Source organism: Scomber japonicus, chromosome 10 (assembly GCF_027409825.1).
Source record: "Scomber japonicus isolate fScoJap1 chromosome 10, fScoJap1.pri, whole genome shotgun sequence".
In the NCBI taxonomy this organism is placed as follows: domain Eukaryota; kingdom Metazoa; phylum Chordata; class Actinopteri; order Scombriformes; family Scombridae; genus Scomber; species Scomber japonicus.
The window spans coordinates 20,905,684-20,921,991 of record NC_070587.1 but is presented as its reverse complement, the minus strand read 5'-3'; the positions used below and the strand labels follow the sequence as shown (position 1 = coordinate 20,921,991).

The following is a 16,308-nucleotide window of genomic DNA, read 5'->3' as shown; positions in this document are numbered from 1 at the left end:
TGCAAGCCTTTTTGCAGCCATAATATAGACACATACGACTAAATTTAAAATGTTATCAGAACCTACTAGTACTTGGGACTAAATAAATAAATAAAATAACAATTATGAGAAAGAAATATAGCATTTATATTTCTTCTACCTTCTGCTAAAGAAAGCAAAGCTTATCATTACTCAATGTCCAATAAATAAAAAGCTGAAAACTGGCTGCAAGTTAGTCTAATTACTGTGTCATTGAAGTAATAAAGTACTTGGGTTCATAGAGACCATGTATACTGGCAAGCGTAATTGGTTGCTCCCAAAGAAAAAGTGCTGTGATCAGTCGGAATCGTCACAGTTGGAGGAGTTATTTGAAAGATAGAGGCGCTGACTTCAGCCTAACAAATTAGCTTGATAACATTAAAGCATTTACTTTGGAGTGATGCTGTTAGTACAGCGTTTCCACAGATAAAAATGGACTAAAGGGGGAGGAATACTTCCTCTGTTTGGGTCACCACATACTGTTGCTGTGAGAACTTTCGCTCCGTTCTGTGTAAGTTGTTTTCTTTGCTCTCGTCTGTTGAGGTCTGACAAATGAGAGGAGTAATGAGGTGGGAAAGGGAAAAGAAAGAGTGGCATTTGAAAAAAAAAAAAAAGGAGAAGCACAGTTTCCGCTATGTTACGGGATCTTCTTTCTTTCCTCTCTACCCTTCAATAATAATACTGGCTTTGATGGAGACGTTTTTCCCTTCAGTGCCCTCCAACCCCCTCCCTCCCACGCCGCAGGTACATTATGACCTGGATAAGCTTGTTTAAGTGGCTGGATACAATAAAACTCGGGGCTGACTCCCGGAGAGTTACAGGCACCTTGATACCAAGCTGCAGAAAATAAAATCTCCGGGATGAAAAGAAAGACAACAATGGAAAGTGTGCGGCAGACACGGACTGTTAACACGTGGAGAGCCGAGAACGGCCGCGTTGTTGTGGAGATGTCTGAGCAGATATAGTCTCAGACTGCTGGCTGAGAGACCCTGCTGGCACAGAGGGGGGCTTGTGGTAGACTTAAAGCTAATCCGCTGCTTGCCTCTGCAGCTTTAACCATCATTTAGTGTTGATGAGACTCCACGTTTTTCCTTTTTTTTTTTTTCCAGTAACCATGGAAAATGATCCAAAGATAGATGACAACTTTAAACTGCTCAGGTAACCTGATGAGAATCGGTGACTGATGCGTGACCTACCTGTGTCCCCCAGGCAACCATAGTGATGTCACTTCCTTCCTGTAGGACCTCTGCCTGCGAGAGTGGGATGGTGTAGGACTCCACAGGAACCTGCTCCACTGAGAAAACACACACACACAAATAACAGATTAATATTCCAACAGTGCCACGATGCGCTTACATGGAAATGCATTAAATGCGAGCTCACACTCAAAATAAACAGGGGTCGATTCTGAACACAGTCATTAATCAATTCAGTATGTTCCCTGTGGTTAAACATGCAAAATACTACGAACCCAAACTGACCGTGCCTCTATGCCTCTAAATAATAGAGCAGTTGAAAAACTGGTGAAATGACAAACCATCAAGAAAACAGAAATTCCTGCTAAAGAACATTTTCTCTGGCCTGTTTCGAATGCTTCTCCATGCTTTTTCCAGGACTTCATCTCTCACCAGAGACAGAGTGCTTTTATCAGCACAATATAATGCATGATCTAATGATAACTTTCGCCAGCTACAAGCTCATAAACCTGATTAATCTTGACAACAAAACATTGGTGGGATGGGATATCAATCAGAAAAGGGGCCACAGAATGGGGACATGGGTCCAAAAGGGGGAGCCTCGCAGCCAGGCTCTCTTTGAACTAAAATCCAAGACAAAGTGCATGTAAGTATATGGTTTGAATAACAGTTAATAATGTCTTGGAAAACTTCAGCACGGTAATGGAAATCATTACGAAGCAAAAATTTATCATAAACTCGAACTGCCGTGACTTTAGAGCATTAAGCTTATTAACAATATTTATACTGCACAGACACAACATACAATCGCAAAATGTAGCGTTTGAACTGTGTTTGAGTCTCATTCACGACTACGGCTTTGGCTCCGGAACACGTTGAGGACAGGATCTTGAAGTGTGAGTGGATTTTTAGGGGGGGGGGGGGGGGGGTTGAACTGCTAAAAGCATTCCACATAAACTAAAAATTACAATTAGGCACAGTAATTATACTCTGGGGGAGACGGGGGCTTTGAGACCTTCCTGGAAACCTTGAATGACTTCCATGAACCTTTCGAGCCTTCGAGAGGCCGTAAAGGAAAGGAAAATTGTCATGTCAACGACTCGCAACATAAATAGCTCGGGCAAATCATATGCAACTCCTGGTTTGGGCTTCCAGACCAGACAGAAAATAGAGCTTTTGAGTGGAATTATAGCATTTTGCAGAATATTAAAATTGAATTATGAAAACTAGGTTATGGTTTAATAAGTGGAATCTCAGGCCCTACAAAACAGCATGGCCTTGATGGGACAGATGTGTGGTTTTTATCCTCTTCTGAAAAAGCAGAGAGACCGCACATGAGCGTCCAAGCTGGGTGCCCCCCTCTCTCTCCATCCCTCTCCCTTTTTTCCTCCTCCTGTCCTCTCTCGGCTCTCAGGCATCTCTCGTTGGACCAGCACTCATCCAGGAACCGCTCTGCTTCCCTGGCCGTCGGTGCCATTTCCTGAGTTTTTGGATCTGGTTCACCAGCCTGCAGGAGTTCAGCCACACATAATGTCTCACTCTCTCTCTCTCTCTCCCTCTCTCTCTGAATGACGTCTTTATCCTTCTCTCTCTCTCTCTCTCTTTCTCTTTCCTGTATGAGTAATGTCTTTTCGTGCATCTTCTGCCATGTATGTGAACGGTGTGATGGGTTCATGTGTAGTCTGTCCTCCTGCCAGGTCTCCATGGTGATGGGAGGTCACATGGCTCAGGTCTGGTTCTGTTCTGGTGGCACCTGAAAGTTGCTTGGCTACCTCTTCGTCAGACGCTTCATAAATATTATAAATCTATTTTATTCTGTATTCTCTCATTTCTGTTCTACTCTGTACAAAAACATCTATCCTTCCTGACTGAGGAATCCCTCTTCTGTTGCTCCTCCTTAGGTTTCTTACATTTTTTTTTTCTTTGTTAAAAAGGTTTTTTTAGGGAGTTTTTCCTCATTAAAATTGAGGGTCTAATGACAGAAAACGCTGTATTGCTGTACAGACAGTAAAGCCCCCCTGAGGCAAACTTGTGATTTGTGATATTGGGCAATACAAATAAATACGACTTGGCCGCTGCAATTAAAAACATGACTTTGTAATCCAAGCACAAATTATTACAGACATGTGGACTTGGCATGAGAGCTATCTCACTCTGCCTGGTTGGGAAATCACTCCTGTAATGTGACCAGTAACCCCTCTGTGTGTGTGTGCACGTGTGTGTGTGTGCGCGCGTGTGTGTGTGTGGACTACAAAGTGATGTGTTCATTTTAGAGTGGCAAATCCAGAGCCTGTTATAAACAAATTCAAGCTAACAAGCCATTATTGAGTTAAAACAATCCTGTTAATTCTCATCTAACTAACATGTGTCTGAGGACTGAAACATTGATAAGAGCTTATATGATTGGCTGAATGATGATCACATGAATGGGCTTTCGAGGTAGATACGGGGAAGCCTCTCAGCGTTAACTAAGGAAGAGATTCAGCGACGTGTGTTTGTGTTATTTAATTCCACTCATTCATTTAGACCATGAATCATGTTGTGTGAATGATCAAAATTTAATTGCATAGCCAGATCTGATTTAAATCTTTTACCTTTCATTTAGAATTTTTTTTTAATTTATATGAATTGTATTTACTCCAATTAAAATGTATTAAGATATTGTGTAGGGTTGTTTGTATTTTGTTGTGTATTTAATAGTATCTTGTTCATGGGAAATTGTGAAAATTAAACCAACAGATTGTGATGAGCCCACACTCATCTACTTTAGAGCTGCATCCAAAATCATAACGTTCCAACCCGACTGTGCGTCACCAGATTAAGCCAAATATATAACTTTTAGAAGAAGTGCTTCTGATTCCTGTTTCTCGTCATCTTCTTTATCTACAGATATGTTTACTAAGGAAGAACATTCTCTCACAAACATGTCTCGACTCTTGTTATTTTATGTTATTAAAAAGGAGGACACTGAATGTATAGTTTGTATTTGGCTGCGTGTTACGACATGGGGGTTACACGAAGCATGTCGCTGATATACTATCTCATCGCTCCCCCGAGGGGCTAATAAAGTGAAATCCAAATGAACCGAGCAACAATGCAAACAAAAACACTGCCAAAAGAACTCAATCACCTGCTGTTGGCTGCCCTGTTGAACCACATCAATCTTGACACATCATGCTTGTATTTTACTATCATATCAAGTCATTACTCAGATACTGGATCCTACACAGCTTCGACAAACCGTTTTTATTGTTAGACCACAGCTGTGTGGTATCAAAGATATGAGTAATAATGAAAGAAAGTGAATATCTCCATTATATATTTCGTGCATATCTACCCTTTTTGTTGCCAACACATCTCAGAAGAAACAGGCAAACCATTATAGTGTCTGAATATGTTTTTTTTTTTTAATCATTATTAGTAACATATGCAGGTGTGAAGGATACAATTTTGTTGCCCTTTAATTAAAAAGTGAAGAAATTGTGTGGGAGATGTGATGAGAGGCTTCAATATCAGGCGCACGCTGTAACATGAGAAATATTTGGGGCAATTATCACTAACCCAGTGCCATGATTGAAACAGTCTCAGTAGTCTGTTGTAATATTTCACAATCTCATCTGGCTCTTATCAAGAAGAAAAGACTTCACTTTGAGGCCGGTGGTACAAATCTGTTCCACTTCTGACTTTTATTAGTATAATGACCTTAAACAACATCTTCGAACCTCCGACGTCGCCCTGCTCAGATATGTCAAATTATTATGATGTGGCCAAGGCCAAACTGTTCTGCAAGAGCCGCCAACAAATGTTTAGACGTGATAAAGACTTCGCTGGACACCTTTTTTTCACGCAACGGTCCGCCAAAAGTCATGCTGTACTTAACGTTTATCCGGCCTAGCCTAAACAACCATGTTCTCTCAGTTTAGGGGGGGGAGGAGGCAGAGAGGATTCAGCTGGCACTGCCGACGCTTCACAGCCCATTTAGACGTTCAGCTTCACACTCATGATCCTGCTGATCTTACTCGCATTGTTTGCAGTCAGGCGTCTTATTTTGTTTGTCTTGCACCTCTTGAAAAAAAAAAAAAAAAAAGATAGAACGAACCAGGCAAACAAACAAAGAGAGGGCCGGGTGAGGCAGGATGCTGGGAGAAGCAGGACGATAAATGAACAAAAACTAAGGAGCGTTTGGTTTTCGTGTCCGCTTCAGTTTTAGGTTTAAGTATGATCCGGCTTACCTGCTGCTCTGTAGAGGATCTTGGGCTCAAAGAAAATGCACGGGTTCTGGTCGGCGATGCAGGAGAGGAGCAGCCCCTTGGCCTGCACTGGACCACGAGGTATTACAACCTACGGAAAAGACAGCACACTTCATTAAAACCCAGTCGTGTTGGCATGGCAACTGAACTTTGGCTACTAACTAAATATTGCTTACAAACATCCAATAACGTGTTCATTTTCAACATCCAAAATGATGCATTGTAATCTCAGAGAAAGCTGTTAGGGACTATTCAATTTACAGAAAGAGTGACTCAAAACCTGCTAAAGTAGCTATAATCACTTCATATCGGTGGTTCAATCATATTCTCGCCTATTCCTCTCTCTGGCATTGTAACTGTGAAATGGTTTTTTAGGTCAAAATTTGGGTATCGCAGCGATGCTGGACCACGGCTGAATCGAGCCTGTCAGGCGGCGCGTTGGGACAGACCGGCAGATGGTGCAAATTGTGCTGATAGTATACAGAAAGATTAACATTTATCAGCCTGACCTTTTGCAGAGAGACAACATGTTTATTGCTCTCAGCGATGGTTACACACAGTGGATGAGCTGTAGCTGTAAACCATCGAGTCGTTTCCAGTCTGCAGCGAATGAGAAACTTTTGTAATGATGACATATGTATGTACGTTCCCGGGATAAACAATTAAAAAAAAAAAGACAGAAAAGAAAAGAGAAGGATGTTACATCTGACATTTTAACATAGACTTGTTGACTCTGAGCAGATGCCGCTCATTCCATCTTAGTGACATTATCAGAGCATACTGATGCCTGCTCATTCCTGCATGCAGTAAAGATTTGTTCTTTCCTGAACATTGGATAGAGCACATGTTTAGCACATTTCTATATGGCACCATGAGGAGTTTGGAAGGGGTGTCTGGCATCAGAACAAAGCTACAGCATAGCACTATCAGACTAGAGAGAAATTATGAATTATGTTTTTTGGGAGTCACTTCAGGCAAAATTACTAAATGGTTTGATCATTGGTTCCCATCTGACTGACTCCACAGTCTACAGAAAATTAGCACTGGTGGAGACTAATAAATTCAAATATTGACATATTACTTCAATAATACTGGGATTACTACTGTAATGTGCAGATCATTATCAGGGCTTCAGAAAATAACACTTGTCACTCTCAAAAGATGGTTACAGATCCAGGTCTGATCTAATATTAATCCTGCACTGTTTTTGTGGAGAATATTGCAGACTGTGGAAAAAAGCTGCATGCGAGTGGACGTCGTCTTAGAATTTGAATATCGTTATATCGTGATATAGCTTAAGTGTTTCTTTTTCCTGGTTTTAAAGGCGGCATTACAGAAACATGTCATTTTTGTGCCCACTCCTAGACCCCAGGGTAGTTCAACTACAGAGTCAACAGGTCTGTGGACGGTGCTGTAAACATGGCCCTGAGCTTCATCATTATCATCATCATCATCATCATCATGCAATCTACCATCCCTGCTGGACCTGCATGCCTCCAAAGGCCAAGGCGAGCAAGAAAAATGAAAACCCTGTCCCACCCTGGACATAAACTTTTTAAAACATTCCCCCCGGCAAGAAGCTGAGGTCTGTCAGGCCACATGAACTCTTTGTTCCCATCTGCCAAGAACTTGGACCCCTACTGACATGAACTCTATCACAGCCCCCCACCCCCCCAAACCACCACCACAATACATATTATACATTATATTAATGTAACAAGCCATAAATGCTCATTAGCGTAGCAGTGATCTTTGAACCTAAATGGCACATAACATTAACACCAATTGTATTACTGTTATTATAAATAATGGATACTGAATATACTGTTTACTCCTGTACACTCATCCTCTTCTATTCTCCTTCATATTTAATATATAGCTGGAGAATATAATTTATATTTTATATCCCACATTTTCTTCTGTTATTAATTCTTTTATATACATTATTTAGGACCCCTTTACTTTTGTGGATATTTTGACTATATATTCTTGACCCCTACATAACAAACAGCACCAAGCTTACCAAGCTTATTCTGATACAATATTAGAATGAATATAACTAATGACTGCATATTTGCACTGCACTTCATCAATGTAATGGGCTTAGTCTGTACACCTTGATATTCTGCCATGTTCTAGGGCAAGACGTGACATTTCCTAACTGAAAAAAACAACAGAAACAATTATAAGAAAAAAAGGAAAGAAACACCAGTCAGTGTGTGTAATGAGCTGTGCGGCTGACCTTGATGCCGGGGCAGTGGGCGAAGAAGGCCTCGGGGCTTTGAGAGTGGTAAAGTGATCCGTGGCCGACACACCCCCACGGAGCCCGAATGGTGAGGTTACCACAGTCGAACAGGTTGCCAGAGCGATAGCGGTACTTAGCTGCTTCATTGACTATCTGGAAAGAGACCAGAATAGTTCAGGTTAAAACAAACAAGATGAGACTGGAAGAAGAACCTTTCATCATCCTAATGGGACACCTGGGTTGTTGCAGCAGCGGTGAAAGCAGCTGTTTTTATAAGTGAAAAGACAATTCAAATATTGTAATGAAAATATAAGGAAAGAGAATGTGTAAAGAATGTGTAACAGTGGAAAAATATTTATTTCTTATGAATCAAGACTACACTGGTGAACACTAGAGCTCAGCTTTATGTGCAGATCTCCTCTGCTATTTCTTTTAAAGCCATTAAAACCCTACTTTACTTTTAACAAGCAAAAATCACCAAGAGTCTGGTTTCTTTTACCTAAATCTACTGTTTGTGTTACTGGGCTTCATCCAAAAAGGTGTCCCAAGTATTCCTCTCTAAAACTCAGGTGGGCTATTAATTCAGGTTTTATGTCTCACTGATGTCAGTTTGGACTGCTGGACAGTTTTAAGCGAGAGCACAGAAGCAGAGAGAGGGAACCTGCTCAAGACCTGCTACCAAATATCTACTGTTGCTCTGCGCTGCAACAGGAGCCTGTTAAGAGCGTCTCCGGTAGCACGTTCTGTTTAAGTTTCCTTGACATTAGCAGGGACACGCATTTATCATGTGGAGGGCGAGAATACACAGAATGACCCTAGTGTTGACATGTATGAATGGTAAAACAGCGGCGCGGCCCACTGTCCTGCTCAGCCTTTTAATGCCACATTAATCTTTCTCAGGAGAGCAGGTGGATGTGGAAAAGCACTTCTGTTGATCATCTGATATATACATGATATATTATAGAATATGAAATAATAGAGATTAGAGCTCTGTTTATCAAACAAGTTTTTTTCAGTCTTTAAATTCTTTGCTATATTTTTGAAGATATTCTATTTTAAAATGTTTGTAGGCTCAGAAGCCCCTACACAAATGAACTTCCTCACATATCGGCATGGATCGTTGCATTTGTAGTTGTGGAGGTGTCACGTGAAAGCAAACCAAATTGTTATTATGCATTAATAACCACTATTGTTTGACTGAATGTTAGACTTTTTTTTTTTAAATCAGTGATTGCTCTCTCTTTGTTGATTTGTGTGCAACAACCATGATCTGGTTGCACACAGTCCAAAGCTCTGTTAAATTCAAACAGAGTGTGCTCTAAAGCTCAACCCATATAGTCAGCTGATATCAGATCTATCAGTATCAGTGTTTATAATGTCCAAAATGTGCCAATATTTTATTTTATTTTATTTTTTAGGCAGCATTTTATCTATATTTGATCATTTTTCTTTATTCATGTTATGATTGTAAAGGTTTTAGTAAGGTTTACTATTTCAGTGCACTGATGTCATTGTATACAATAAAATGTATTGTTAAACTGCAAAATATCATGCCTACATTACATATCTTTGTCACAAGTGTGTTAAAACCATATCTGAGGGATCACTGCAAAAAATATGTTTATGTATATATTCTGTTTATATAAAATGATCAGCTGATATATCAATATTGGAATTGTTTTACTCCCATTCATTCTTATTTTCAGGATAAGTGAAGCCACTCTAGGATATATTATCCTTTGGCATGTAAGTGGTAATGTTGGTGTGTTGGTGAGATGACATTTCTTTTTACTGATTGTGTAAAATGAAAAAAGGGGGGAAAAAACTTAATGATTTTTCAATAAATGTCTCATTATGGTTGGATGATGTAAACAGGAAGTATACTGGTGCCATGAAGTTCGCTCCAACATCTATATTTCTTTTTTTGTTTTTATTTGAAAGGAAAATTATACCATTTCTTCTTTGAGATGTCCAAAAAATGCCAGAAAACTATTTTAACACTAGTGTACTTTCCTTTACTCCAACTCCTATCCGTTAGACCAAATACCTAGAAGCTAAGTGCCAGTGAAATTCATCCACTGCTGACAGAGCACATCAATATAAAAAAAACACATAAAATGCCAATAAAAAGATATTTTGATACGCATGCATTACTTTGCAAAGTCGTACAAATATTTACAGACGTCTTGTCACTACAAATTTTAAATTGTGTTGACACAGAGGAAACTAGTGGCAGTATTTCACTGAGCGAGGGAGTGTGTCTTACCTGGTCAAAAGCAGGATAGATGTAGTCAGCAAACTGGATCTCAGCAATGGCGGTGGCACCGGCAACGGCTACACCGATACCGAATCCCACAATCCCCTGCTCGCAAAGGGGAGTGTTGAAGACCCTGTCCTTACCTGGAGACAGTAGAAGAGAGGGGGAAAAGACAGACAAAGAGGATGAAGTAGAGGATAAAGACACTTGCTGGCTATTAAGTGAGGGAGTAAACTGGAAGAATGAAAAATGAAAAAAGCAGCTCGGATTGCATGGAATGATTCATTTGGTATCATTGATCACACTTATAGAGTGACTCAGTAATTGCAGGCCTTTTTTTTTGACAACAGAGAAAAGCCCACGCCAAACACTTGAGTGATGAGACAGCGAGGAATACTCCTCTTAAATGCCACGCGGTCCTAAAATAAGTGAGGTGACGAGCTGATGACTCCTCCTCAGCTGTAGTTTTACTGAGCTTGGATGCAAACAACCCCCACGGAGTAAAAACAGAAGAAACAAAAAAAAGATATATTTCCACTCTCCACCCTATAATCTGAAAGAGAGCCGCAAGAGTGCCGACTCTAAATTTGGATTGAGAATGTTATTTTTTGCTCTTTGTGTATTTGCCAATCCGCTGTGTTTTTTTTTTTTTTTGTTTTGGTTTTTTTTTGGATTGCTGGGAAGTTTAAGTCTGAGCAGTATTGACTCTGCTTGTATGTACCGCGCTCCTCTGTGCTCGCAGAGTTCAATTAGCGAAAGTGACACTGCAAGCCCCCAGAGGAATGAACAATTAAGTGATCAACATTTAGTGCCTCGACTCTCAGGCTGTAGCCGACCTCAGACGCGCAGCTGATGTGAAAGTGACAGTGAATAACGTGTGTGTGTGTGTGTGTGTGTGTGTGTGTGTGTGTGTGTGTGTGTGTGTGTGTGTGTGTGTGGGTGTGTGTGTGTGTGTGTGTGCTTCTGTGTGTCATCAAAGCAACAAGTAGTGAGTCAACTAATGTGAGGAAAAATACAATCTAGTGATGTTGAAATAGTAGTGTGTTTGTGAAATGCATCCTCCTAACGACTGTCTGAGTCTAAAATGTGTTGCTGTCTGACATTGATGCTGCTTTCAGTTAAGAAAAAAAAAGAAAGGCTTAATGCATCAATGAGAGAGAGTCAAAGCGTAGAGTCTGTGTGTTTTTTTTTCCTTTTCTTTTCCAGGGAAACAGCACTCAGAGGTAGCGGCCAGCCCGCGGCGGGAGAGCTGGATTGCTGAGGTGAATGCATCAGCCTTGTAAAAAGCCATTCGTATAGTGTCCGCCCCGCATTAACCTCTGTTCTGTATAATGGCTGCGGGTGGCAGAGGTGTGCGCACCATCCCTTTCAGTAGTGAGAGGGATAAAAACAGCTTTGTGCTCGTCACTGTACACAAGGATGAGATGGAAAATAATGATCCCTCTCCGAAAGGTCAACACTTCTGACGTCAATGAAAACAAAAAAAACAAAAAAAAAAGGCAAAGCCGGCTACTGTTGGATTGATTTGAGACTCCTCGCTATTAAAAAAAAAAAAAAAAAAAACACACACACACACACACACACACACACACACACACACACACACACACACACACACACACATAAATATAAACTAGAAACACACATCTAATTATTTTATACTACTATTATAAACATGAAAAACAATTAAGCCCACTGTGACCAGACACTTTCCATCTTATCAACCAGTTATAAAAGACCTGAAATCAATTGAAGACACAGTCAGCTGTTTAATACCATTTGGAGGAGAATAACTAGGGCTAGCAAATTGGTTGTTCAAGCTAATTTTGATTAAAATGTTGTATATTGTTCCATACATAAAAAGAAAAAATTCATTGTCATTCTGCTAAGCACCAACACTAGACATCCATACATCCTATTTTATATTAAAACCATGATGCTAAAGTCATTTCAGTAGGTATTTCTGTTCTGACTGTTAATATGGAGCCACCAATTTCTTCTAAAAGGGAAATCCTTACTGGCTAACACCGAGAAGACAAATCAATGACTAAATAAACTATTGATACATGTTCTGTGGACGCACGCAAGCTTTGAAGCAAGTTGCATGGGTTTCATCCCAAAACGCCTTTTTATTAATTGAGGACGTTTTGACATGCCACAGTAGGGAAGCACAAGTGGAAACAATAAAATTAATGACCGCTGAATTCCATTTAGCCACTTTAGTTTCATAACTCTGGTACCGTGCGTGTTGGCTCACTGTCGTGACTCACTGGGACACTTGAATAGTTGAATATTAGTAACACCTGCTGTGAAAAGTCTTAATATTTATTGAGAAAAAAAACCCTACAGTATCAATGATTTTACATTTACTGAAAACACATGCTGTGACCAGGATGGATATTTGATATTATTAAACAAGTTTTAAAAATATTATAAGATATCAGTTTGGTGTTATTTCTTTTTAACTGAAATTCATTAAAAAATATCCAATAATGATTCCTACATTTTGTTTTGAAGGAAATGTGACCATGTTTTAGGGAATACCACATTTTACTTGCTGTGGTGAACAAACTATGCAATGGCCTCATTGTTTTTCATAACTTTGGCATTTCTGTGCTGCTGTTTCTTGTTATTCATCAGCTGACATATACACCAATTTTACCAATTCACTTTTAACTGCAACCTCAACTGTTTAAGGTTTAAACTCGTAAAAAAAAAAAAACTGAGCACCATCAGTTTCTGTCATGTGGAATTAGTGCTGATTTACCCTTTAAGAACCCAAATCATATAGAGCAGTTGCATATGAAGGCAACAGCACTCACATACTACTTAAACTACACATCCCTCTTCACACATTCACGCAAAGCCAAAAACATCAGAGAAGGGGCTTTAATCAGCGGAGACATTTTTACTTATCGCGGCAGGAGAAGCACATGTTTAACACTCTCTGTGACACTTTTACATGCAAGTGTCACAGTGAGCTGTGCCTGTGAGCCAGCATGCACCATAGACATTTTTTTTTTTTTAAACCACAGTAGAAATTTGAAATTGTCGCAGCGGGAAAAGCACAGTAGGGACTGATGATGACATTCAAGTATCCCATGAAGCTGAGCCGTGGAACCGTCGGGGTCTTGAATTTGGAAGGGCTAAATGTGATTGGGCCATCATCAATGTTATTAACTGGGCTTGTGCTTCTTACTGACTTGACATGTGAAAACCTCTTACTGTGAAAATGATCTATACCGGGCAATAAATGGATTGCAGCCACTAACTATGTTGTTTATTACACTTGTGCTTCTGATGCTATGACTGTCAAAATCTCTGTCTGTGTTACCATGACTACATTATAACCTGTTGGATCAACATGTAGGATTTTTTTAATGTAGGATTTCAAATTAAAGTAACACATATATCCTTACTAACCACTGTGATACGCTATCGCCTTACTGTATCAACTTTGCAAGGCTACCCTGCTACAATGGACAAATGAGTGCAAACGGATCCTTATGGTCCTCGAGGTGAACACTGAACAGTAATATGACCTTGCTACAGAGGTAGGTGAGGTTCTTCAAAGTGTTCTGCTGTCACCTAGTGGCACAATCATGTTAAGCAGATACAGGAACAGGTTGCTGACTGTGTTTTTTTTAGCAGACTCAGCGGTAGTGGCATTTGAATGCAGGGCAATCAAAAAAGGTGAATGAACTCCTCACCGTATTTGTCTCTCAGGCCCACTGTGCATCGGAATACTCCACCAAATGCCACGTCCTCCCCGAAGATGACTGCAGGTAAGCACACAAAACAGCAGGTGAGAAAAGTGCACAGAGGGGAAAAAATACACTGTAAAAGATCAATGTGGAAGATCTGAACGTGAGGTCGGAGAAAGCCAGGAGCTCCACCTACAGCTCTACTACGGGTGGGGCTTTTAATAGTCTTGGCAAAGAGGACTGGGCCAATATTTATCAATCTTCTCAGAGTAGGAAAACACATCTAACTGGCAGAAAATGTGTAAAAAATGACTCATGTTGTCCTATTTTTAGGACCAGGAATAAAAGCAGTTTAGCAATTTTCTTTATTTAGGAAAATATTCCAAACTGTCCTCCAGCTGGGCCCTAACATGTTCGGAGTCACCAGGAGATGGCGCTCTGTTAGAGATATGCACAAATATTACAAAGGAAGGAGAGATGTTCACTGGTGACAACAAGGTTATCAAAATATACATAGAAAAAAATGTGGGTTTATTTATAATACTTATTTATTTATTTGTTTAAAATGACCAAACATTTCAGATTGCAATTGTCTGAGAACTACAACACCTCATCATCATATTTCCAACTTTGCAGCTAAATATGTAGTAATGTTGTATGTCATCTAACCCTCTCTCCCTCTCTCCCTCTCTCTCTCTCTCTCTCTGAGGAGCCGTTCTTCTCCATGTGGAAAGTCAGTGCAGGAAGCTAAAGTTTAAATATGTCACTCACAAGTTGTACTCTGGGTTAGGAGTGTTTGTAGTCGTATAATCTGATTCTGAGAAGTTAGATAAATACTGGCCTGATATAGCAACATTTCACACCTTTTATACAGTAAGGGGATTCATTAGACATTGTTTAGATAAGCACTACAAACTCATTACTATGAGGATGCAACTGATCCTATGCTGCGTTGGCTTTTGTTACATAGGTCTTAAAATATGTTGACTTACAGTAACAGCAGGTCCCAGGAGGAGAGCATGAGTAGCTAACATACATACATACAGTCCAATTGTAAGCCAGTGCATGCTTTAGAAAACTGCATGATTGTAAGTAAAGTAAATAACAGGGCTGATGTTGTGCAGATTTTAATCTAATAACATATCTCTTGTTTTAACGTCCTACCTGCTGTGGGATCAGAGGCGAGAGTGTTATCCAAGGCACTTGTAACGGACTGGAACAAGTTCATCTTCGTGGTGGGTCCTGAAAGTGACAAATACACTTTTTTTTTTACAACTTGACACAAGCACCAAGTTGTTATTGTACATGCAGCAATTGGATTTGACAAGCATTTGACACAGTTACAAGTTACCATACCAGTTAACGCAGGAAAGAAAAAACACATTAGGAAACTTAATGGTTCAGAGCCTCCAATGGACAAACACTTCTTTGTAATAGAATGAGGAAGAAATGACACTATTCACTTCTCAGCACTTGGTTTAGTGAATGCCAACATCCTGCTCATATGTACAGTAGGATAAACAAGAGGCTCAAATCTCGGCTGTCCCACATTATGAAACAGCTCCAAAACAGGTCTGGCTGGACCCATAGATATCATCACTGTTGTGTGTGGAGATGTTATTAACTCTTTAATGTCCGTTTTAAGGCAGACACGCGCAATTCAACATATGAGTAAATTAACCCACTAAGCAGAGTTTTCCTCTTAATAAAATGTCAGTGTTGTAGTTTGGCTCTTGCCTGTACTATTTTCATTCACTGTAAACAACCACATAGGTCTGAAACTAATTAGATAAAGCTAAATTCAGTTACTCTCAATCAAAACAATAACAAATGATGCCCTGAAGTAGCATGGGTTCATGGGAGTTGTTGTTTCCAGTGATAAACAACCACTACTGCAGTCTCTTCCTTTGGTATTTCATCTTTCAGGAGGTTTTGTTCCTAAGTCAAATTATTACCAGAGGCCTCCTTCTCTCCAAAACAAACTGATTTAAACTGGTAAAAACACTCAATAAAACTGTTTCACATTAAAACACTAATGGGAAGTCCAGAGAGGTTGCTAACATTTGCTCAGCTTGTTTCTCAAATAATTTTAGATGCAGACATCTAAATGACTGAAATACAGTTACACTATATGATTAAAAACGACCAAAATCTAAAGAGTGTTTCACTGTCAAGTCAATACTGACGCATGCGCACAGAGAAATATGACTTTCCCTGTGCCATTGACAGCTGACCATATAAAACCGGATCGACTTGTTTAAAATGAGATGTTGTCTCGTTTTGAAAATAGTTGGAAACATTTGGAATAATATAAGTACACAACGTAACAAAATATTTAACAAGTCTAATCGTTTTTAGACATTAAAATGCGGAAAGGTTACGTATTATACCCTTTCTTTTATACAGTCTATGATTATACCTTAAGTTATATGTGCAAGTATAACGTTATATTTGTCTGGTCTTTTCTGTACATTATGTACATATAACGCTGTCGCCAGTTAGACGTATTAACATTTCATAAAGTTAACGTACTTTTAAGGTGAGTAAAACGTACAGGATGTACTGATACAAAATCTGAGCAGCTTCCGTCTAATGAGGAATTTGACATTGTACATGTTAAAGTGGTTGAATATGAGCC

At 39.6% G+C, this 16,308-nt stretch overlaps 1 protein-coding gene across 1 annotated transcript in view; it reads right to left on the bottom strand.

The window, feature by feature from the left end:
- The window catches only part of bckdhb (branched chain keto acid dehydrogenase E1 subunit beta), a 53,960-nt gene that overhangs the window by 37,187 nt on the left and 465 nt on the right, over window positions 1-16,308 (bottom strand). Inside the window, exons 2-7 of the mRNA XM_053327904.1 lie at window positions 14,835-14,912; window positions 13,677-13,745; window positions 9,976-10,109; window positions 7,707-7,862; window positions 5,447-5,555; window positions 1,215-1,312 (exon numbers count right to left, since the gene is read on the bottom strand). Of these exons, the coding sequence (XP_053183879.1) occupies window positions 1,215-1,312; window positions 5,447-5,555; window positions 7,707-7,862; window positions 9,976-10,109; window positions 13,677-13,745; window positions 14,835-14,912 (644 nt within the window). The remainder of the gene's footprint in view (window positions 1-1,214; window positions 1,313-5,446; window positions 5,556-7,706; window positions 7,863-9,975; window positions 10,110-13,676; window positions 13,746-14,834; window positions 14,913-16,308) is intronic.